Source organism: Gossypium arboreum, chromosome 3, assembly GCF_025698485.1.
Source record: "Gossypium arboreum isolate Shixiya-1 chromosome 3, ASM2569848v2, whole genome shotgun sequence".
Lineage (NCBI taxonomy): Eukaryota > Viridiplantae > Streptophyta > Magnoliopsida > Malvales > Malvaceae > Gossypium > Gossypium arboreum.
The window spans coordinates 1,590,678-1,612,347 of record NC_069072.1 but is presented as its reverse complement, the minus strand read 5'-3'; the positions used below and the strand labels follow the sequence as shown (position 1 = coordinate 1,612,347).

General features: G+C 33.4%; 5 protein-coding genes across 8 annotated transcripts; 4 read left to right on the top strand and 1 right to left on the bottom strand.

Annotated features, from left to right (window-relative positions):
- Positions 1-300: 300 nt before the first annotated feature.
- LOC108475684 (protein CASPARIAN STRIP INTEGRITY FACTOR 1-like) lies at positions 301-2,213 on the top strand. The gene is made up of 3 exons (XM_017777671.2): positions 301-625; positions 965-1,020; positions 1,741-2,213. Exons 1-3 carry the CDS (start codon positions 553-555, stop codon positions 1,861-1,863), a joined length of 252 nt encoding a protein of 83 aa, XP_017633160.1. The 5' UTR covers positions 301-552; the 3' UTR covers positions 1,864-2,213.
- Positions 2,214-3,791: 1,578 nt separating this feature from the next.
- Positions 3,792-5,639, top strand: LOC108475699 (late embryogenesis abundant protein-like). Its single transcript, XM_017777681.2, has 2 exons — positions 3,792-4,139; positions 5,244-5,639. Exons 1-2 carry the CDS (start codon positions 3,876-3,878, stop codon positions 5,460-5,462), a joined length of 483 nt encoding a protein of 160 aa, XP_017633170.1. The 5' UTR covers positions 3,792-3,875; the 3' UTR covers positions 5,463-5,639.
- An 816-nt stretch (positions 5,640-6,455) lies between these two features.
- On the top strand, positions 6,456-11,038 carry LOC108474730 (bifunctional phosphatase IMPL2, chloroplastic). Of its 4 annotated transcripts, none has more exons than XM_053025376.1 (10): positions 6,456-6,883; positions 6,958-7,036; positions 7,145-7,239; positions 7,326-7,375; positions 7,762-7,886; positions 8,073-8,139; positions 8,491-8,580; positions 8,713-8,824; positions 8,999-9,113; positions 10,653-11,038. In XM_053025376.1, exons 1-9 carry the CDS (start codon positions 6,568-6,570, stop codon positions 9,067-9,069), a joined length of 1,005 nt encoding a protein of 334 aa, XP_052881336.1. In that variant the 5' UTR covers positions 6,456-6,567; the 3' UTR covers positions 9,070-9,113; positions 10,653-11,038. The 4 variants fall into 4 exon arrangements, with proteins under 4 accessions (XP_052881336.1, XP_052881338.1, XP_052881337.1 ...); XM_053025378.1 differs by having other exon boundaries at positions 10,644-11,038; XM_053025377.1 differs by having other exon boundaries at positions 10,548-11,038.
- A 1,021-nt stretch (positions 11,039-12,059) lies between these two features.
- On the top strand, positions 12,060-15,296 carry LOC108476332 (probable receptor-like protein kinase At4g39110). The gene has a single exon (XM_017778515.2). It carries the CDS (start codon positions 12,252-12,254, stop codon positions 14,841-14,843), a length of 2,592 nt encoding a protein of 863 aa, XP_017634004.2. The 5' UTR covers positions 12,060-12,251; the 3' UTR covers positions 14,844-15,296.
- A 177-nt stretch (positions 15,297-15,473) lies between these two features.
- Positions 15,474-21,561, bottom strand: LOC108476333 (SUMO-activating enzyme subunit 2-like). The gene is made up of 11 exons (XM_017778516.2): positions 21,065-21,561; positions 20,889-20,978; positions 19,786-19,869; positions 19,480-19,698; positions 18,620-18,721; positions 17,644-18,093; positions 17,330-17,559; positions 17,060-17,153; positions 16,792-16,974; positions 16,604-16,701; positions 15,474-16,106 (listed from the first exon to the last, which is right to left on the bottom strand). The coding sequence occupies exons 1-11, from the start codon at positions 21,095-21,097 to the stop codon at positions 15,743-15,745; spliced, it is 1,947 nt and encodes a 648-aa protein (XP_017634005.1). The 5' UTR covers positions 21,098-21,561; the 3' UTR covers positions 15,474-15,742.
- Positions 21,562-21,670: the final 109 nt, after the last annotated feature.

The following is a 21,670-nucleotide window of genomic DNA, read 5'->3' as shown; positions in this document are numbered from 1 at the left end:
AGTAGAAGGATAAAATTCATAATTATATAAATTTTTTACAATAAATGAATTATTGTAAGGTAAAATACACATATAGTCACTTGATTATTTATCACTCAATTATGAAAAGTTAAAAAAAAATAATTTAACTTATCAGATATATATATATTTTTGTCATCAGTCGCTAACGGATTAGCAACTATGAGTTCATATATTATAATGTGAGAAAAATTAAGGGTGTTTGAGTAATTTCCACTGACTTCCACACTAAGTACAGTTGATTTAATTAAGGATATAATCCACTAACTCATTAGACCAAGTGCCCAACAAAAGAAAAGTGATCTTCTTTCACCTTTTTCTCTTTCTTTTGCTTTTGAATTTTTAAACCTAAAACCAGAAAAAAAGCAATAAGATTGCATTCTTCAAAATAAAATACAATCTATTTCTTGGTTCATATCCCTAAGGCCAGTTAGTAGATATAATGTTGATACCAACACAAATATATCCCCTTGTATTGCAAATTCCTTCATATATTCTCTCTTCAATGAAAAGAAAAACCCCACTTTGAAAAACATGCATAATCTCAAGAAGATTGTTCTACTTTTGTTCTTGGTTTCAACTTTTCTTTTATCAACTTCAATGGCAGGTGGGTTCTTTTTCTATATGTCTTTTGGTTGCAGCTTTTTGATCTCTCTGGTGCATGCCATGCACGCTTTGTCCATGAAAATGTTAAAACTTTTTAAAGTAAAAAATTATATATAAAAGTGCAGCTCAGTAAGGTTAATTAATCAATAACCCCTCCATTAACTTAAAAGTTGATTATGAAAACCAGTTCAACCCTTTAAATTGTAGTTCAATTTAACTTGCTTTTTTTTTTTTTTCCAACATCGAATGAAGGGTTTCTACGTATATACTCCTATGTTTAAGAGGGCATATATGAAGGTTTTTTTATTATTTAGATTGTGCTGAAATTGGGGTTTTACAGGTCGCCAATCTAAGTTCGTCAATATGTTGGCTGAGGAAGTTGATGCAGCTTTTGAGGTTCGTACTGCATTTTTCTTATCCATTTTCCTTTTTCCTTTTAAGATTTTGTATACGTATTCGTATATGTATATGTACATATCTTTGATTTGAAAAAGCTTAACTAGCTTCCAGGCATGGCAGCATGTATGTTAGCTAGCCTGGTCTGCAAGGAGAAAAAAATAACCTTCATGGAGATCTCAAGAACAGTAACCCTCGTACATGCATACATACATACATACGAAGCAAATATTGACCTACCCCATCATTCTTAGGGTTTTCTTTTCCTTGTTACTATGATTACTTGTTACTAATCAATTTAGTCTTTGCAGTTCAACTTTAAAATGAAGATTTCATTTGTAGAATTATAAAAACTTTATTAAAGATATTAACTTCTTAAATGGTAAAGTTAACTTTGTGTTCTTATTTGATTCTTTTTACAAGGACTAAATTGATTCATTTAATAGTAAATGGATTAATTTGATAAAATTTGTATAATAGAGAAACAACAAAGTACCTTCAAAGTTATGCCTTTTTAAACTAAATAAGCTATTATTCTTCGGTTTTACTAAAATGATCTATTTAATAGTAGATAAAGTAATTTGATAAAATTTATATAATAGAGAGACCATTAAGCACTTCACCTTTCTTTTTTTTTAAATAAGTTCTTGATTTTATCCGAAAAATTCTCTTAAGATATTAAACCGTAAATAATCAATTCCGATACTTCTGCGACCGCAGGAGATAAGTGTCGAAGGCGAAGCAATCCATGAAAGGCTGCTTAGAGCAAATACTAAAGACTATGGAAGATATGATCCAACACCAGCTCTTGTGAAGCCTCCTTTCAAGCTTATTCCTAATTAATCAATCATGTTGGTGCATCATGTAGCAATATATATCGGTATAAATGAAGCTTTGCCCTATGCTTCATTTGTGTACTTGAAGAAAATGAAGCAATATATATATAATTAGATAAAATATATAGTATTTAGCAATAAACCTATATATAGAGAGATAATGTATTATATATATATATATATATCATATATTATAATACTAAGTTTCCAGGCTTAATGCTTCATGCATGTTAAAGTACAATGAAAGGCACTCATGGCATGTTTGGGATATCATTTTATGATTGAATCATGTCGTGATCACGTTCATTTAATGTTAAATATTACTATTTTATGTGAAATGTGTGTTGAGATGTTGAACTTTCTTCTTTTTATTTTAATTAGATTTATTTCTCTTTGAATGATTAGTAATAGAGTTTGGATTTGATATATATAAATTTATACATTAAAAGTGAGTCATCTGCCGAGTCATTAAAAAATCTTTAAAATAAATATGAATGATAATAAAAATTTAATAATTAATTGAATTTATTTTTTGAACATAATTAATTGAATTTATTAATAGATGTATTACTAATAATTGGAAACAAAAAAACTTATTATAAGGGTTTAAAAAAGTTAATTCCGTATTTTTTGGTACCCAATTGAACTCTCAATTTAATAAATTACATCAATCATTAAATCCTAAAAGTCGTGCTGACATGATTGTTAACAACTTACGGTTCAGGTAACTTTTCTTACTTCAATTGGCCCGTTAGGATTTAATAATCAACAACGGATTCCGTCAATCAAAGGAACTATTTTATGTAATTTTCAATTCGAGTACTTAATTGGGTATTTAAAAAAAATTACAATCTTGTACATCACCAAAAGAGTAAAAAACTTTACAACCGAATTTAGGATAATACTATTATTTTTTTTTATTTCTCTAGATATTTACCTGGACGAGTTCAGTAACTAATTCTTCGCATTCTGTAGGCCCATTAAGAAGTAGATGTTAGCAACGAATTTTAAAGTTGCTCCATACTCAAGGCGAGGATCGAACCTTTTACCACTAGTTAATTTTTTTAATGTAGTAAAATAATTAAAAATAATACTTCACATCATTCTGAATTTACTTTTGATTTTTTTTTTGTTTTTTAACTTCAGTGAATAAAATTAAGTATACTTTTAAAAATAATTTCTTAATAAATTTTAAAAGACTGGTCCTTCGGCTCTTGGGCCAAGTTTGAACCCATCCATGTTTAAACCGGGAGTATTGTGGTTTTCTATACTATAGCCCAACTCAACTCCAGCTATATTTTATTAGCGGCTTCAATTAAATAAAATAATGTATAATATTTCCTTTTTTAAATGAAATGTAAAAAAAATATTGAAGTTTAAATAAAAACGTCTTTTGGTATAAATAAACGCATTTTTAATTTAATTTAATTTATTTTTAAAAATTATAAATGTATAAGTTTACTGATATACAAGAGTGAAAAAAATGAAATAGAAAGTAGTATCGAGTAAGGCCGTTTTACTAACTTTGAGGTTTAAAAGTAAAAAATTAAGACATTAAGACATAGAAGGATAAAAACTTAGTGTGTTAGCATTTTTAGAGAGGAATGTACCCTTAATAGCAAATGATTTAACAGAAGATTCAATCGAGTAAGTAAGAATAAACGATTTTTTATGTAAGTGATATGAGATATTTGGACAATCGATAATTGAGTGACTATCCAGATAACGTAAAAGCAAAAATTTACCTCTTTGATTGGTTCTCGTATTTGTTAATTGTCACCGACGTCACTTAAGGTGCACGTCCCCTCCTTAATTCTCTAACGTGGCTGTATCTTAAACATCTCATTTGCAAACGCCTCGCCACCTGTAAAATCACGTAAGTTTCATAGAAAAGAAACTTACTCTTCTCCACCGTCTTTTCATGTATGTATATATACAATATCAATTTGATCCAACCCAAGTCCCTGAATACGCCATAAGTGGACACACTTTTTCTTTGGTGTGCCAGTAATTACGAAAATGGCTGATTTAATAGATGAAAATGGTAACCCCATTCAACTCACTGATGAGCAAGGCAACCCGGTGCAATTGACCGATGAATATGGTAATCCCATCCACGTTATTGGCGTAGCCACCAAGTCCCCACCTATGCACGGTGGTGATCAGATCAGTGTTGTTGCTGCTGAGTCTCAACAGCAGCAGCAGTATCGACCGCCCCCACTGCGTCCGGAGGTTTTCAGCAAGGAAGAGATTCAGTCTTTTAACAGCTCCAGCACTAGCTCGGTAATTCGCCGTTCCCCTTCGTGTATAATATTTAAGTTATCGGTTGTTAATTTCATGAAGCAATTTTAAACGCTATGAATTTACGAATTAAAATTTAAATAATTTTCTCTTCAATATTTAATATTAATAGTTAGATTATTTAGGATTTATGATATGTTTTCTTACTTACCAATAGTATTAATCAATTGTATTGATCATAATCAAATAATCAAATCGTCATTCAAGACTTACTAAATAGACTTATAAAGAAAAATTATTTAAATAAAATGCTTTCATATAGTTCATTGACTATTTTATAATTTTTAAAGTTAAGTGATCAAAACATAAATTTATTAATAGTTTAATGACCATTAAGTATAGGTTGCCTTAATATTTATAATTAAAATCAGTCATTCAAATTCTTTTTAAGAAAGAAAATACGAATAAACGTGTTAAAGAGGTCATTATTGATAAAGATAAAAGTATTGGTCTTTGAGTATTTAGATTCGAATCTTATCATACATAATTACGATGTGTGAATATTTAATTTCATAAGATGAATATCTATTTTTTCGTGGGCTATATTTTGTAATAATTTGATTTTCACATTATATTGTGAGAGTTTATTTTATTTATGATAGTAAAGACTTAAAACAAACAAATTTTAATATTGTTAGCAAATGTTGAGGTCTTCAAACTTTCTAATTCTATACAAATTACCATGTGTGCGAAATGGAATATTATTCTTTAGACAAAAATTATAATTTGACTTAAAATGTTAGAATTTTAATTTAATTATTTTAAAAATCATAAAAATATAATGGTGAAATTGTATTTTAATTTTCGTAAAAAATATAATTTAATCTTGGTCCCTTTAAAAAACTTATGGCTTTCGTCTCTGCATTTCTCAATTTAAATTTATTCTAATTTAAATCATAACACGTGTGGGTTCTATGTAAATTTATTTTAATTGTGTTCAGTTATATTTTAATTATCAATTTTATTAATTTGTGTATAATAATAACCTGATCCTACTCGTAGTTAAATATTCATATAACTATGGATGTAGTGATTATATTTGTAATTTTCATTGATTTTTAAATTATTTTTATTGTTCGGATTTAGTTTGGAGATGATGGAGTAAGTGAGAAGAAAGGAAGGAAGGATAAAACAAAAGAGAAATTAACAGGTAAAAATTATGAGGAGGAGGAGCAATTTCATACCACAACTAACGCTGCCAAAACCTCAATCGCAACCACTACGGCGGCACTGCCTCGACAGCCGTACGTTGAGCAAGAGGGGATGTGTTTGAGGGAGAAGATAAAGGCGAAATTGCCTTGGTGAATAAAAATAATAATATTATTGTAGCTTTACTTTTAAATCACTCGTGTATTTCTGTAATAGTAATGTAATAATTGTATTTGTCCGTGAAAGTTGAAGCTTTAGGTTTTTACTATGCGGGTAAAATAGTCAGTTTTGTTTACTTTAGATTATATTTTAATTATTTAAATTTTAAGTAAAGTTCTACAATTAATTCTTATATTTTTTTCGTTTTGAACAATTTAATTTTTTTATTTTTCAGTCTCTTCTGCTTCTCCATTTGTTTTTCTCTCTTCTCCATCTGTTTTTCTTCTTTCTCCAACTTTTTTAACATAAAATTTTTTATGTTTTCCATTTGTGAAAACATAAAAAAAAAGTTAAAAGAGATGGAGAAGGGAGGAAGACAGAGGAAGAAACAAAAGAAAATGGAAAATAAAGGAAAAAAAAAAAAGAAAGTTAAAAGAACATAAAAGAGAAATTAAATTGTTCAAAATGAAAAATATGAGAACTAATTGTATAATTTAGCCTAAAATTTTGTTTGAAATGATAATTTAACGTGCACATCATCTTAATAGTAATTAATGACTCAATGACTAAAATGGTACAATATGTTAACATAAGTGACTAAAACGTAAGTAACTAAAATATAACTTAAGAAAATAAAAGTGACTATTTTGATAGTTTACTCTTAATTTATATATATATATTTTGTTATAGATGGATTTTGTTAATTCTCAATGTTTTCCGTTAATTGTACATATTTTCATTAGTACAATAATAAATTTTACCCACAATATTTACATAAAATATATAAACACGAAAGACTAAATTTATTATTATTTACCAATCAAATTTATGTAAAATTTACAAAATAATAGCTCACTTTCGAAATTAACTGAGTTTTTTTTTCTGATTTCCTATTGAAATATAGTATTCCGATACAGATACGGAATTTAAGGACCTATAATGAAATTAAGCCTTTTATTATTAAATGATACCTCATTAGTCCTCACTGTCACTCAGCTCTTTTTTCTCTTCAGTCCACAGTCATCGTCACCAAATCTCCATAGCCAAAAATCCTTCCTTTCTCTCTTTCCCTCTTATTTATAATCCCTTTCTTTCCTCCCAAATGTTCTCTCAAACCCAATCCCAATCCCATTTCCTTTCATTTCCTTCCAAATCCCTTCCTTTCTATCCTCCTTCTCTCTTCCACAACAAAAGCCCTTTCCTTTCATTCCCTCCTTTCAAAACCCCCACCATTTCTCTCCCAACAAAATCCATGATTTCCAACTCCAAACTCTCTAATCACATCGACCCATTGTTGTTGAACGATATCCAACTCGACCGTTTTGCGGAAGTGGGCAATAAGCTAGCTGATGCCGCTGGCGAAGTCATCCGCGGTTACTTTAGGAAGAAATTCGAGATTCTTGATAAAGAAGATTTGAGTAAGTCATTTAAGAATTTGAGAAAAAAATGGTGCAAAAGGTGTTGACTTTATTGAATTTTTTTCATTCTATAGGTCCAGTGACGATTGCTGACCAAGCTGCTGAAGAATCTATGGTTTCGATTATATTGGAAAATTTTCCTTCTCATGCTGTGTGAGTAATAATGGGTTTTTTTTTTGTTTGTTTTCAATGTTGGGTTTCATTTTTTTAATATAATTTTCTTGTTTGCTAAGAATTATTGTAATTGTTCAATGAATGTAGTTATGGAGAAGAAAAAGGATGGAGGTGTAAGGAGGAATCTGCAGATTATGTTTGGGTTTTAGACCCTATAGATGGCACAAAAAGTTTCATTACTGGTATTTTAGTTTGTTCTCTATATTTTTATTCAAATTATTGTGTTAGTTTCATTGTTAAATTTGGCTTATGCTACCCAATTTTCCAGGAAAACCAGTGTTTGGTACTCTCATTGCTTTGTTGAAGAAAGGTAAACCTGTAAGTTTTCACTTATATACCCTCGTTCGCACTCTGTGGTTTGTGCTAATAGTTGTTTAAATTTTGATTTATGTGGCAAAATTATACCTTTTCGAGCAATGTTAGCTTGCCCACCATTAACTGAAGGCCCCATTTTAGCAGTGGAAGCCCCTTGCAATGTTGCCTTTTGAGCTTGCATAAAGCTGGCTTTGTATTAAGTGCATTAATTGAGTTTAATTATACCAGTTGGCATGAATATGTTGAGTTCATCATCTGAACTTGTTTGTTTCTTTTTAATCCTATTCGTTAAACATAGTATCCAATTATACCATCCTTTAAGAGTTCTTAATTTTGCTTTTGATTGCTGTCTGATTATCCCTCTTTTTTGTCTCTCCTATTTCTTTCAGATTCTTGGTATAATTGATCAGCCTGTTCTTAGAGAAAGATGGATTGGAATAAGTGGAAGGATAACTACATTGAATGGACAAGAAGTGGCTACACGAGCTTGTACAGAACTGTCACGAGCATATTTGTATGTTTTCCTCGTTGTTTAGCTTTATATGATAAGAGTTTGTCATGCAAAACCTGAGTCTCCAAAAAGGACACCCTTATACCTGTTTACCACTATAGCAATAAATGCATGCATACAATTCCTGCTTATACCTGTTTACCATCTTTTTCTTTCGTATCTTTTTGTTACTTTTCTTTATGTGTTTAGGTACACTACAAGTCCACATCTGTTCAGCAGAGATGCTAATGAGGCATTTGCCCGTGTTAGAGATAAGGTATTTGATTAAATGTACCGCTTTATTTGATATGAAGATAAATCACGAATGTACACTTATCCTGTGACATAGTCATTTAATGCTTCTCCTCACCTTTAAAACCTATGGGTTTTTCTCCTAACATGCATTGAAAAATTTAAAAATATTTAAGATAATCACGGGGAAAAGCCCAAGTATAACGAAAACTTTGAAAAATCGTGTACTTTTGGCCTGTTTTTCCATATTGGCCTATACAACAATTTCCAAAATGAAAGAAAAACCGGTATCCTTGATTTGGTCCTTTTCTTTGGGCTCGGATATGTTTGTCCTAGTTCTCACTTACTTGGTTTTGACCTCTCATGTTTTCAACAGGTCAAAGTGCCACTATATGGCTGTGACTGCTATGCTTATGCCCTCTTGGCTTCTGGTTATGTGGATCTTGTCGTTGAGTCCGGCCTCCGGGTACGAACTTCTTTTCCTTTTGGTACAATTATAGTTAAAATGACCCAGGACTGTCATTCGCAATCCAATCTTGAAGAGCACATTACTACATAATCTGATGGGTTTTATTTTTTCAAATCAATTTTTTGTCAGCCATACGATTTCCTTGCACTTATTCCTGTTATAGAAGGTGCTGGGGGTGTTATTACTGACTGGAAAGGCAATCATCTTCATTGGGAAGCTTCTTCAACTTCACGTGCAACAAGTACGCCCTTTCTCTCGAACTTTTTCCTTTTCCTTTCCATGAAAGTTGAACTTTGAATCAAGTTTTGGTTTATTCAGTCCACGGTATATAAAAACTGGATCAACCAAATGCGCACACCCCTAGTTAGAGCATTGCTGATCAAGTTGTTTTTTTCATTTTTGGGTCATTTTCTAGGCTTTAATGTAGTGGCTGCTGGAGATAAACAAATTCATCAACAAGCTTTAGATGCTTTGCAATGGCAGTAAAAGATTTTACTGTTTGTTTTAAAACCCTAACATCCATACAAATGGTAAATTTTCTTGAGCTCTTTTGTTATAGTTATGGCATTAGTTTGAGAACTATTTGACTCAAGAAATCAACTAGTGGGATGAAATTGAAAGAAACCAAAACTGGTGACTAAAAATCATAAACTAAATGGGAGATTGCATTTAGCATTTTTGCCATGTTATATATCATAATACAATCATTATTTTGTTGATATGAAAAATTTTCAGTTCAGTTGTATGTGTAGATTACTATGGATTTGATTCCTTTATAAAGTTTTTAGTTGTTGGCTGTTAATTTGGATTTGACCTAAAGTATTTTTAAAACTTTGGGATGATTAATGAAATAATAAAATAAATAAACAAACCTGTTTTAGAGGAATAATACATGTTTTTAGTCTATTGAGTTTTAGCTTGGTTGATATTTTTGCTGTTACAAGGATATAGGTTCGGGTGTATTTAAACGAAATGTTATTTTTTGATTTAAGGGTTTAGGGTTATAGATAGTAACAAGATTTGCATAAATAAAATTAGACTGGTGGATGAACAAATCAGATAATTGATTCGCTTTTAATTAAATAAATTATTAAAAAATATATATATTTAACAATTTATAAAAACAGTGCAATTGTCTGTATCCATAAAAAAATCAATTCAACCCTTTGGTCCAGACTGCTATACTACCTAGTCCGGTTTAATTTCAACAACCGTTATTGAAATTATAGATTTAGTGTAAGGTTTTTAGAACTGGACTGATGATTGAACTGGTCAAATAATTAGCTTACTAGTCCAATCGGTTCATCCAATTAGATTAAATAAATCATTAAAGAACTGAAAAATAATATTCAGTTCAACCAATTTGTACTGATTTTTAAGTCACCCGATTTAATCGTTTTCTACAATTTGATATGCCGTTCAATTTCCGATTTAATCAATCCGATTAGCTAATAGTGTCATTTTAAAGCCAGTGACAAAAATAATATGCTTATTAATTAACATTAATTTTTTGCAAGCTAATTAACATTAATTATTAGTACAGAAACGTTACGTTTATCATCGTCAAAAGGGAAAAGAATACCATTTTTCTCTATTTATTTTCTGGTTTTCTTCATCAAATCTCACATTCCATTTCTCAAAATCTCCAAAACTACTTGAATTTCCAGTCAATGGAGAATCAAACCAGAGTTGCCGTAGGAATCCCAGCACCAAATTACCTGATAACCACACACCAACCACCACCTTTTATTTCAACTTATCCAACACCACCACCAGCACAACAACAATCTCTGTCATGTCCGCCCTTGTTCATAATCACATCCATCTTAATCATCATTCTCTTCGTTTCACTTGCTTTCACTGGTTTCTACTTCACTTATCAACAAAGCAACCCTCCAATCATTCGTATCGAATCCATTGTTGCTTTTAACATTACTAATTGGCTTATAACTCTCTCTTTAAAGAATCCCAACAAGTATGCTTCAATACATTACGAGAAGATTCAGGTTTCAGTGTCTGAGTTTGGCGATAAATGGCGTGTTATTTGTCCTGTTGATGAGTTTGACCAGGTCGAAAACGGAGAGACTCTAATGGATGTAGATGTTTTCGGGTTGGTGATGTACTCGAAAATGGTGGAAGTGGTGTTGAAAATGGATGCTGTGGTCTGTTTACAAGCTAAGTATATGCAGAAACATTGGCAAATGTTGGAAGTTGATTGTGGGGTTGTTGTAGTTCGGCCGAGGATGAACACGACAGTGGGTCGATCCAGTCGGTGTAACGTTCGTCTCCGGTGAATTGTTCATTGCTTAATAGCATTCTTGTTTCCTTGTTATAGATTGTAATGCAAGCAACTTATAGTGGTACTCATTCTCTCGCACCATATCAGGTCGGGGCCATGCTATCTGTCACTCAAGTTCAAATCCAATATCTCCTCGTATAGGATTTCACATTAAAACTCTAATATTGTTTCCATCATTTTCGGATTTTGATATGAGCTTGAATGCTTTCGGATTTCAATAATGCAAAAACAAATTAATGGGAGGTAAAAGAATTTATTTAATCGTTAAAATTGTTCTCTCATTGGTTGGTCCGCGTGCAAAAAGGACAATACTGACATATGTACGAGCATGGTGTTAGCACTATATGAGGAAAAATAGGAATACTAGACTAGTCGTAATGTTTTTTATTGGTAAAATTATCTCTTCAGTCTTTCTTAATATCGATATTGAACAAATTGGTCCCTTTAAAGAAAGGAAGAATTAAATCTTTGTCAATCTCAAAAATAAGTAATTAAGGACAATTAATCACGACTTAATGTTTTCCGTCAATTGTATATAATTTTGATCGGTATAATAATAAATTTGCCCTCAATATTCATATATTTTGTCAATTTGATCTTGATTCTAAAAAAATTCAACAAATTTAATCTCGACATTTGTAAATTTACACAAATGTTGCAAACAAAATTTGTTAAATCAAGATCAAATTGATAAAACATATTGTTATTATACCAATCAAAATTATGTACAATTGATAAAAAAATATTAACGTCGTGATTAATTAACTTTAATTGTTCTATTTCTAAATTAATTGTGATTAATTATCCTCATTTGGTTAATATCGAAATTATCTATTTATCTATAGATAAATGTTGATAAAACAGATAATGCAACTCAGTCAAAGATGTAATCTTCATTGTTAAATTGGGTTCAATTTTTTTGAATCAAATGTGCTTGGATGAGCTAAGATGATGGCAATAATGGCACCCAACTCCCTGTAAGAGAATCAAAAGAAAAAAAAAAACACCATGGAAATGAACTACAAAACCACTCTTCGAATAACATTGTATAAAGTGTCTAGAAATAGCAGCATTAATCATCACGAAAAGCTCTAAAATTTGTTTGCACCATTGACCATGTCCAAAGCTTTTGTTAGCCAACAAAAAGAAAGGATCTTTCTCCACAAACATTGCCTCATAATTAGGACAAAACACAAAAACACCAATTTTTGTTGTCAATCCCTTTTAGCCATTGATAATTCACAAGACAAAAACAGCAAAACCAACCCAACAAAGTTTAGTTTCATTTTTCATAAGATAACATTATTTACCCTTTAGTTTCATTTTGTTGGGTTCCACTTCCGGACTACATCCCTCTCACCCAGGAGGGATGGAGATAGAAAAAAAACCGAAAAAACGTAAAACCAATCTTTTTCTATCCTCCATTTTGTCATCACCATCATCATCATCCGTATCGATGGCGATCCTCCTGGTGTTGTTTTATATCTTTGTTTGTTGCCCTGTAGTTATTATTGCTTCAAGCACTCCTGCTGATACGTTCAGTCCTGAAGACAACTTCCTTATCAACTGCGATGCTGACTCGAAGCCTGAACTTATCGAAGGACGAACTTTTAAAACCGGTTCCGAGTACTTAAAAACCAAGAGTGATTCTCAAATCACTTGCTCAGATAATGTTCCTTCACCTATATATAAAAGTGCCAAGGTCTTCCCTGAAGAAGCTACGTATTCATTTACCTTAAAACAACCCGGTTACCATTGGCTTCGTCTCCATTTCTACGCCATGAAAGATGATAAATATGATCTCCACCAATCGACATTCTCCGTGTCTGCGAACGAAATTGTTCTTCTGCATAACTTCAAGATTAATAATAATAGTGTACCAACCCTAAAGGAGTACTTGATAAATATGAAAGATCCTACACTTAATCTCAAGTTTAGTCCTATGAAGGATTCGTTTGCATTTATAAACGCTATTGAGGTTGTTTCCGTACCGAATAATTTGGTAAACGACGAAGGGTCGGCACTTTTCCCGGTTAACAAGTTTTCCGGTTTAGCTGAGCAAAATTACCAAGTTGTGTATAGGCTTAACATGGGGGGACCTTTAATTACCCCAAGGAATGATACACTAGGAAGGATATGGATACCTGATGATAATTACCTCGAAGAGAAGAATTTCGCCAAGGCTACCTCGATTGCACCGGACGGGGTCCACTACTCCAAATCTATAACGCCGTTGATTGCACCGCCAATGGTTTATGCGACTGTTATCGAGATGGCCGATGCTAACATAAAGCTCCCAAACTTCAATGTCTCATGGAAGCTTGATGTTGATAAATCATTTGATTATTTGCTTAGGATGCATTTCTGTGACATTGTTAGTAAGACAGCCAATAGTCTCTATTTCAATGTTTACATCAATGAGAAAATGGCCATTTCTGCATTGGACTTGTCAGCGGTAACCAATGGGTTGGCCTATCCGTACTATAGAGATACCGTGGTGAACGCTTCGCTAATCAACGATGGACTACTCATCCAGATCGGTCCATTGAATCAAGGTACTGGGGCAGTTAATGCGATTCTTAATGGCTTGGAGGTGATGAAAATGAGCAACTCGGTCGGTAGTTTAGACGGGGAGTTTGGTGCCGAAGAGGGAGGGTTGGGAATGTCTCACAAGGGCACGGTGGCTGCAATCGGTTTCGTCATGATGTTTGGTGCCTTTGTCGGTCTTGGTGCAATGGTTTATAAATGGAAGAAGAGACCCAAAGATTGGCAAAAGAGGAATAGTTTCTCTTCTTGGTTGCTCCCACTCCATGCAGGTGATAATAGCTTCTTAAGCAAGAACAGTGCTTCTCAAAAGAGCAACTTCAACACAAGTGGCTTAGGCCGATATTTCTCGTTAGCAGAGCTACAAGAAGCAACCAAGAACTTCGATTCGAGTGAAATAATCGGTGTCGGTGGATTTGGCAATGTCTATTTAGGTACAATCGATGACGGGATTAAAGTTGCTGTTAAGAGAGGGAACCCACAATCAGAACAAGGTATCACTGAGTTCCAAACAGAAATCCAGATGCTGTCAAAGTTAAGACACAGACACTTGGTGTCAATGATCGGTTACTGTGATGAAAACAGCGAAATGATCCTGGTTTACGAGTACATGTCGAATGGACCTTTCAGGGATCACTTGTATGGAAAAAACTTGCCACCATTATCATGGAAGCAAAGGCTCGAGATTTGCATCGGAGCTGCTCGTGGACTTCACTATCTTCATACCGGTACTGCACAAGGGATCATTCATCGTGATGTTAAGACCACCAATATTTTGCTTGACGATGCCTTTGTTGCCAAGGTTGCTGATTTCGGTCTGTCAAAAGACACACCTATGGGACAAAATCATGTTAGCACTGCAGTGAAAGGTAGCTTCGGGTACTTAGATCCCGAATACTTCAAAAGGCAGCAATTGACTGAAAAATCAGATGTTTACTCATTCGGGGTCGTTCTGCTTGAATCCTTGTGTGCAAGGCCTGCAATTAACCCACAACTGCCGAGAGAGCAGGTTAACTTAGCCGAATGGGCAATGCAATGGAAGAGGAAGGACTTGCTTGAAAAGGTTATCGATCCTCAACTAGTTGGTTCCATCAATCCAGAATCAATGAAGAAGTTTGCTGAGGCTGCCGAGAAATGCTTGTTAGAATACGGCGTCGACAGACCTTCAATGGGAGATGTTTTGTGGAACTTGGAATATGCCTTGCAGTTGCAAGAAGCATTCACAGCCAGAAAATCAGAGGACGAGACCAACCCTCTGAACACCGCCACTACCCAAACTCCTATCGTGGTGCCATCCATCACCAGTCTTCCAACCGATAACTCCCGTTCGGTTGAGGGTCCAGCAGACGTTCCAACCATTAATGATCACTCAGGAACTGCAGTGTTTGCACAATTTCAAAGCCTTGATGGCAGGTAAAACAGTCAAACACCGTGGCTTGATAACCTGGATAAAGTAAAGCCTACCATTTTCAGAAGACCTTCGGGCAGCCATAAAAATGTGCACCCTTCTCTATGTAACATCTGTTCCATCAAAATCTGTCCTTGTTTCTTGTATGGGGTATTCAATTTCATAGTCAAAACATACATACATACATACATACATACATCAAAAGGTATAGTATGATTAGTGTACTGATATCTAAAGTTTCAATCATGCGGCACCATTTCATCTTGTGTGTAAATTAATACACCTCATACGAAAGAATAGCGGCTCGCAATTTTGTATGCTATTAGAGCATAGTGAGCCATGTAAGTCTCCAACTTCAATTCCCCACAAGATTCAATGAGAATTGTTCTTAATCTCAACTAAGATATGTACCAATATTTAGTTACATCAGACCAGACAGATAAACCAGTTTAAAGTAACAAATGGCTTACAATATAAGAAAAATAACATTAACCTTTATTTCTGCACTTCTGCAACCACATTTACCTTCATGCTGTTCATCAAAGAGTCCATCTGCGAACACCTTTTAGGAAAGCTGTAGAAAAGGAGCTTAGTTCATGGTTTCTGTGAGCATAGTTTCAAATAATCAAGAGGAAGCAGTTCCATTGATAATTTTCATTTCACATTGATTTTAAAATCTGAATACTTGCAGTTACAAGTCCTTGGTTAAAAGATAATACCTAGATGACTAGGCATTTTTGTCACAATAGTAAACCATAAAAACGGAATAGACATAACAGTTAGTAACATCTAATCGAGCAAAAAACTATACTGTCCTAACACGGCCTCCAAAAGAATCACGATTTAGTCTTCTTAACAATTATCAAATCAGAGGTGAGATGATATGTCCCTAAAAGATGTAAAACATGTTACAACTTTTTCTTCTTGGTGAATGATTCCCAATCATCAGATATAATGAGTTCATCGTCCTCATCATCAATATCAAGCTTTTCGGGTTTATTTTGATTTATACTAGAAGGGCCTGAAGGATCTGGAGCTGTGACTTCAGAAACCTCAGACAATTTTCTTTTCTTCCCTGAAAAAGCTTCAACCACTTCCGAAGTTTCCTGAATTTCATCATCCTTCTCACCCTCCAGAGTCTCCATTGATGGCAAAGCATTGGATGTACTTTCGTCATTTCCAATAGGCTTATTATTGTCCTTATCAACAGGAGCTTCTACCCATCCGGAGAGAAGCATTCCATCAGGTTCCTTCTCTTCGTCAAATTCTTCCCTGCGAGCATAAAAAATACATTTATTGATGCATCTTCTATGGACAATACTTGTACAAAAGCAAATTAGAGGTATAGTTCGAAGAAAAATAAAGGGAAAAGAAAAGTCCATATCAAGCTTTGCGATCAGCCCTTTACTCGTCATAATTAACAATAAGATCACTAGTCATATAACTAATGTCCACAATCCAGATAAAAACACAAAGTAACAAATCTTATTTGCCGTCTTGTAATCACAAAATGGAATTTATTTTAGCACAAAAATATGGACATATTTTTTATACTTTAACCAGGGAGGCAGGGAGTACGATACAAATGCAGGAACAAAAGATGTAAGAACTACTTCCACTAGTTCACTAGAGAAAGAAGATAGGCAAAAAAGATAATTATTTGATGAAGCCATTTCAACATTCACCACGTATTTTAGGAACCTTCCAAAACATGATAGAAAATGGTTCTAACAAACTTAGTATTATGGTTATCAAGGTAAAATACAAACCTATGCTTGATATTGATACTGCATGAGAACTCCTGTTGCAGATCCTCTACGGTAAGAACACTCCCGCTAGCAACTGGAGAAGGAAGCTCAGATAATGCCTGTGAAAAGAATAAACCGCAATTATCATACCACTTTTTGTGCCAAGTAAAAAAAGAATTTGGTTCAAATACAAAGATGAAGAATTTTACTTTCTCAAGGTTTGCAGCATAAATCACTACCATATCCTCTTCAAGATCTTCACCAACTTCATAAAGAATGCTTGCCCCTTGCATAATTAGAGGAAAGTTCATGCCAAGTTTGGCTTTAATAATCTTTTCAACAAAATCCCGCAACTTACAACGTTGAGTATTAACCTCAAGCGATAGTGGTGTCTGTTTTCAAGATATTAAACGTAAGCGAGTATCATTTGAAACATTCACAAAAGAAATTCCGATCAGACCACCATTTTAGATATACCTCTGAACAAACATAGCAAGATCTGTTTGGTTCATAGGGTTCTACAGGCATTAGAAGCAACTTTCTTGAAGGATGTTCTAGACAATATGTCATCCTGCATAGGCATCCAAAACAGATTGGAGTTTAGAACCAATGTACTAAAATGAAACAATAACATATGCTCGGTACCTAAACTGAACTATATAATTACTTTGTATTTGAAAAAACCTCCAAATAATCAAAAGAAAACAATTTTAATAGAGAAACAATAAAAAGAGAACTGAACTAAACCTGTAATTGTTGTTATCCTTTTGTAGAACCTTAATTGCTTCAATCACGATCAATCCAGCTATGATAGCATTTGTTGTAGCAACAGCATGCACAATATTACCAGCAATTCCTTTAGCTTCAAAAAGACTATGTAAAGGAATCCCAAAAGAAGAAGCCCGGATATTTGCAGCAGCAGTCACAAATTCCACAGCCAACTGATCATCTTTATCGAAAGTAAGGTTTCCTATATCCTGTAAAGTGATCATTATATTAGTCTAACTTGGTAGGAGCGAGATAATCTATCAGTTTTTCAAAAGAAAAAGATTAACATGGACCTTTTCTCTCTTCAAGAAAAATAATCTCAAAGCCTCGAGGAAAACTCTTGAATTTTCTACAAGGCTCCATATATCCTGAGGATTCTTCAAGCTCAGAGACACCATGGCAGAGACATCATCAGCTGCACAACCCTTTTCCTCGTTCCCATTCTCTTTAGTTTGTTCCTCAGGCAGGACATCTTTACTATATATAGGCCGTGGTTTGTTACGGTTTTTCCACGTTTCTTCATTAGATAGAGCAACTTCTATGTTATGACCAAATACATGATCATATATTCTTCTTCCATATCGTTCGATATCTTCATCTTTTCTACATTCAAATACATCTTCTGAATGTTCAGACGAGTTTGCAGTATCACTAGAGCGCACATTCAAATCATTTTCCTGATTCTTGTCCCCAAACAACTTTGCAAAAAGCAGGTCCTTTGCCCATACAATACAATGAACAAACTACAATTCAAACAATATGATTAGAACTTGTGGCATAGCAATTTCTTGGCAAAAACAACTGTACTTAGGCTTTGTTTACCATTGAGGTTGAATATCACTTTTCAACCCAAACCTTGATTTCAAACCAAAAAATTTTGGTAAACAAGTAGCCTTTCAAACCAAACCTTGATTTTAAACTGGAATTTAACCAAAGCCAAAAATTTTAGCTTTTGGCTTTTGGAAAAGTGCTTGTCAATGAAGTTAACTTTTTATCCCCTCATTAAACCTTCTACTTCACAACATCATGTCTAAAATAGTTATTTTATCTTCTCAAAAGCACTTTTTGACAGCAATGGTAAACAATATCAAATTTTTCAAAAGCACTTTTTGAAAGCTCTTTTTCACAGCACTTCTCAACCTCAATGGTAAACTAGCCCTTAAGCATCATAATTTTAGTATAGTGACTGCTGGTTGCTCAAAGCCAATAAAAGCAAATGACTCCTACGCTACTCCCACCCAAAAGAAAATGCCTCAAATGAATGATTACCTTTGATGGAGTGCTTGTAATTGTACAAACAGGATAAGTCTTTGGGGCAGGTTTTGGCTGACACTCGTAGCACTCAGTTTTTCCTTTCAAATGTACAGTAACCTGCACTCAGGATAGTTATAATCATACAATATCGTCATAATAAAACATTCAACCAAATGAATAACATAAAAGTATCGTTAAAGCCAAGCAAAAGGGGTAGCACCAGACAATAAGTTTGTAGTATGTGAGACATTAAGAGGAGTTGATAAGAAAAGAAAACACAAAAGTTCAAGTTCTGGGAAGTCAAATAACCAAAAAATTTAACAGTCAAAAATAGGCAAGACTTCTTATAAAACTCAACTTTAGAACTTAAGGCGACTATATGATTCAGTTAATAAACATGTATAGAGAAGAAAAAAAAGCAAATACATGCACATCTTGAACTGGGGAACACTTCATTTTTTTTCTAAATTAAATTGCTTAAAACGATAAGCTTTTTAAACATATTTCAGAGATACATCTCTTCATTGTTAATATTAATATAGAACCCATTTGATAAAAAAATTCATGAAGCCTTCAATAGCACTTACCAAGAGAAACAAGCTCCGTCAACTTAAGATGCTACTTAAATAGGATAGAACAGGTCACCTGTTCCAGAGGTGAGTTCCTTAAATAAGTAATTATTTGCATAAAATAGCAGAATTTCAGATTATTGGTTATACAGCATGTAAGAACAAAACAATTGAGTATACTTATACATACACGAACTAATAAAAGTTAGATGAAACATGAGAATGAGCAATCCAGACACGCAACCTAGCTAGAAGATAAAGAACCAGTAAATATTGAGCTAAAAGACAAGTAAAAGCCTAAATTACCTGTCCCAAGAACCCTGTTGTCCCACTTTCAACCAATGGGATATCAGCCGCCAAACAAAGACGATTTACATGGCGCCTTGCATCTAAGTTATCCAACCCATTCAACACAACATCAAACTCTTTAAAGAAATCAACATTGAAGCGAGACTCCTTAACATTAGCATGGTATGGTGTAATGCTTATGTTGGGCCTGAACCTTAAGACTGCATCTCTAGCAACCTGATAAAATTATTGATGAAATACATAGCATTAACTTATAACTGTCAATTAAAGAAGACAAGGAAAAATGCCTGAAAATGTACTTGCCTTGGCCTTAGACTGACCAACATGGGATTGTCGGAACAAAAATTGTCTATTCAGGTTGCTGACTTCTATAGTATCCATGTCAATCTACAAGCAGATAAATATAATAGCATTAATAAATAATTTCCAAAATAATTATACCAGTTACTAAATCCTGTAAATTAGTAGCACAACAACAAAAAGAAAAACAAAACATCCATTCAAATGATCATCATCAACTTGACCTCACGACACATACTGAATAACATTTTTTTAATAAAAAGACAACCACCACCTGGAACCCTTAGCACCACCACCTATATAATGGATAGCTCCCTTTCAAAGATAACTAAAACTTAACACATCAATAACTGATATCAGCCCCAGCCACCATCTTAGACTGTCCATCTAGCTTCTATATTATCGTAACCGACTCCATTCCTAGATAACCCTAAATAATTACACCACTATAAAAATAAAAATAAAAAGTAACAATACTACCAATCAAGTCAACCTAAGGCGCAATACCATACTACCGCCAACAACATTTACCAAGCCATTTTAAATTTTTTGTATCTCCTGCCATTTCAGTATCAACACTTACCACCAGCTCCACAATGGCCACTACCCTGCTACAATGTTCAATGTCCTATAGTATGCACCAAAGCACCATAAATTCCACCTTGAGTTCCGTTATCACCATTACAAATAAATGGCATAAAAACTACCAGAATCCATTATATATCAAACAGATTTTACAATTCTTCCTAAAACATACATCCATAATCTCCAATAAATGAAATCACTAGCATCATCACCCGCAGAGGCAGCAAGAATATCACCTGACAACATTATATGATGATTGTCTCACTAATTATTGGCACATTCTAGACATAGTGTGGTTTCTATAAGCACCATAAACAAAGGTGAATAAAACTTGAGACACAATTCTTCTAAAACTTATTTCTACCATACCAAACGTTAATAATCTTCTAATTCTAAAATAAAAACAAAATTAGACTGTTGAGACCCTAAAGGTAACTCCAGTTAGACAGACTTTAAAACCAAAAATATTAAATAAAAAAAAACAATTTTAAGAATTATTTTTTAAAAAGTAATTAACTTACAATATGAATATCTTGAAACCCAGAGAGAGCAAGAGTCTTGAGAAGCTCACAGCCAATCCCTCCTGCCCCTACCATAAGCACCTTCGCCCTCTACCATTCAAAAGAAAAAATAAAAGGTTAAAACCATAGTTAAAATAAATACCCAATTGTGCTCTCAGGGGACATTTATTCCGTACCTTAATGGCGGATAACTGTTCTTGAGAAGCCATTTCGAGGGTCAAGCCAAGCCAGAGAGCAACAATACGAAGAACAAGATGAACCAGAAAACCAAAAAAAAAAAAAAAGAGTAAAAATAAAAGTCGAAACTTTTTCCCCCTTTTTATAAAGAAAAAGAGAGGGGTTTTCGTGGGGTTTGTAAGGAATCGAACACGAGACGTGAAACAACGATTAAAGCCATGATTAGAGCTTTGAAAAGGGCGGCTAAATGAGAACCAAATATATAAAAAAAAAAATCGGAAAAAAAAAAAGAATTTTTTTCTCTTTCTAGGGGAAAAGGAAGAGATTTTTAAAGTGGCTGATCTTCTGATATCGGCGGTGTTCAATTTAGCTGTAATTTCAAAATCAGAGTGATTAGGTTATCATCTTTAGGGTTTTAAGCCTTCAATTATTAGAACTTTCAATGATAAGAAAAAAATATTAGGACGTTCGCAGTCGTTGAAGAACGAAGACTCTAAATTAGAAAGTCCTAATTCTTAGTTAAATTTATGTTTTAGTCCCTATACTATATTTAAGTTGCAGATTTAGTTTATATATTTTGATTTGGTCTTTTAATCCCTTTACTT

Excerpts from the sequence above, each read along its gene's own strand:
- LOC108474730 (XM_053025376.1), top strand. The coding sequence starts at position 6,568 with ATGTTCTCTCAAACCCAATCCCAATCCCATTTCCTTTCATTTCCTTCC. Across the intron at positions 6,884-6,957 it reads TCTTGATAAAGAAGATTTGA|GTCCAGTGACGATTGCTGAC; the intron begins GTAAGTCATTTA and ends TTCATTCTATAG. Across the intron at positions 7,240-7,325 it reads CACAAAAAGTTTCATTACTG|GAAAACCAGTGTTTGGTACT; the intron begins GTATTTTAGTTT and ends CCAATTTTCCAG.
- LOC108475699 (XM_017777681.2), top strand. The coding sequence starts at position 3,876 with ATGGCTGATTTAATAGATGAAAATGGTAACCCCATTCAACTCACTGAT. Across the intron at positions 4,140-5,243 it reads ACAGCTCCAGCACTAGCTCG|TTTGGAGATGATGGAGTAAG; the intron begins GTAATTCGCCGT and ends GTTCGGATTTAG.
- LOC108476333 (XM_017778516.2), bottom strand. The coding sequence starts at position 21,097 with ATGGCTTCTCAAGAACAGTTATCCGCCATTAAG. Across the intron at positions 19,699-19,785 it reads TTGGTCAGTCTAAGGCCAAG|GTTGCTAGAGATGCAGTCTT; the intron begins GCAAGTACATTT and ends TAATTTTATCAG. Across the intron at positions 17,560-17,643 it reads TTTTCTTGAAGAGAGAAAAG|GATATAGGAAACCTTACTTT; the intron begins GTCCATGTTAAT and ends ATCACTTTACAG.
- LOC108475684 (XM_017777671.2), top strand. The coding sequence starts at position 553 with ATGCATAATCTCAAGAAGATTGTTCTACTTTTGTTCTTGGTTTCAACT. Across the intron at positions 626-964 it reads TTTATCAACTTCAATGGCAG|GTCGCCAATCTAAGTTCGTC; the intron begins GTGGGTTCTTTT and ends GGGGTTTTACAG. Across the intron at positions 1,021-1,740 it reads AAGTTGATGCAGCTTTTGAG|GAGATAAGTGTCGAAGGCGA; the intron begins GTTCGTACTGCA and ends CTGCGACCGCAG.
- LOC108476332 (XM_017778515.2), top strand. The coding sequence starts at position 12,252 with ATGGAGATAGAAAAAAAACCGAAAAAACGTAAAACCAATCTTTTTCTA.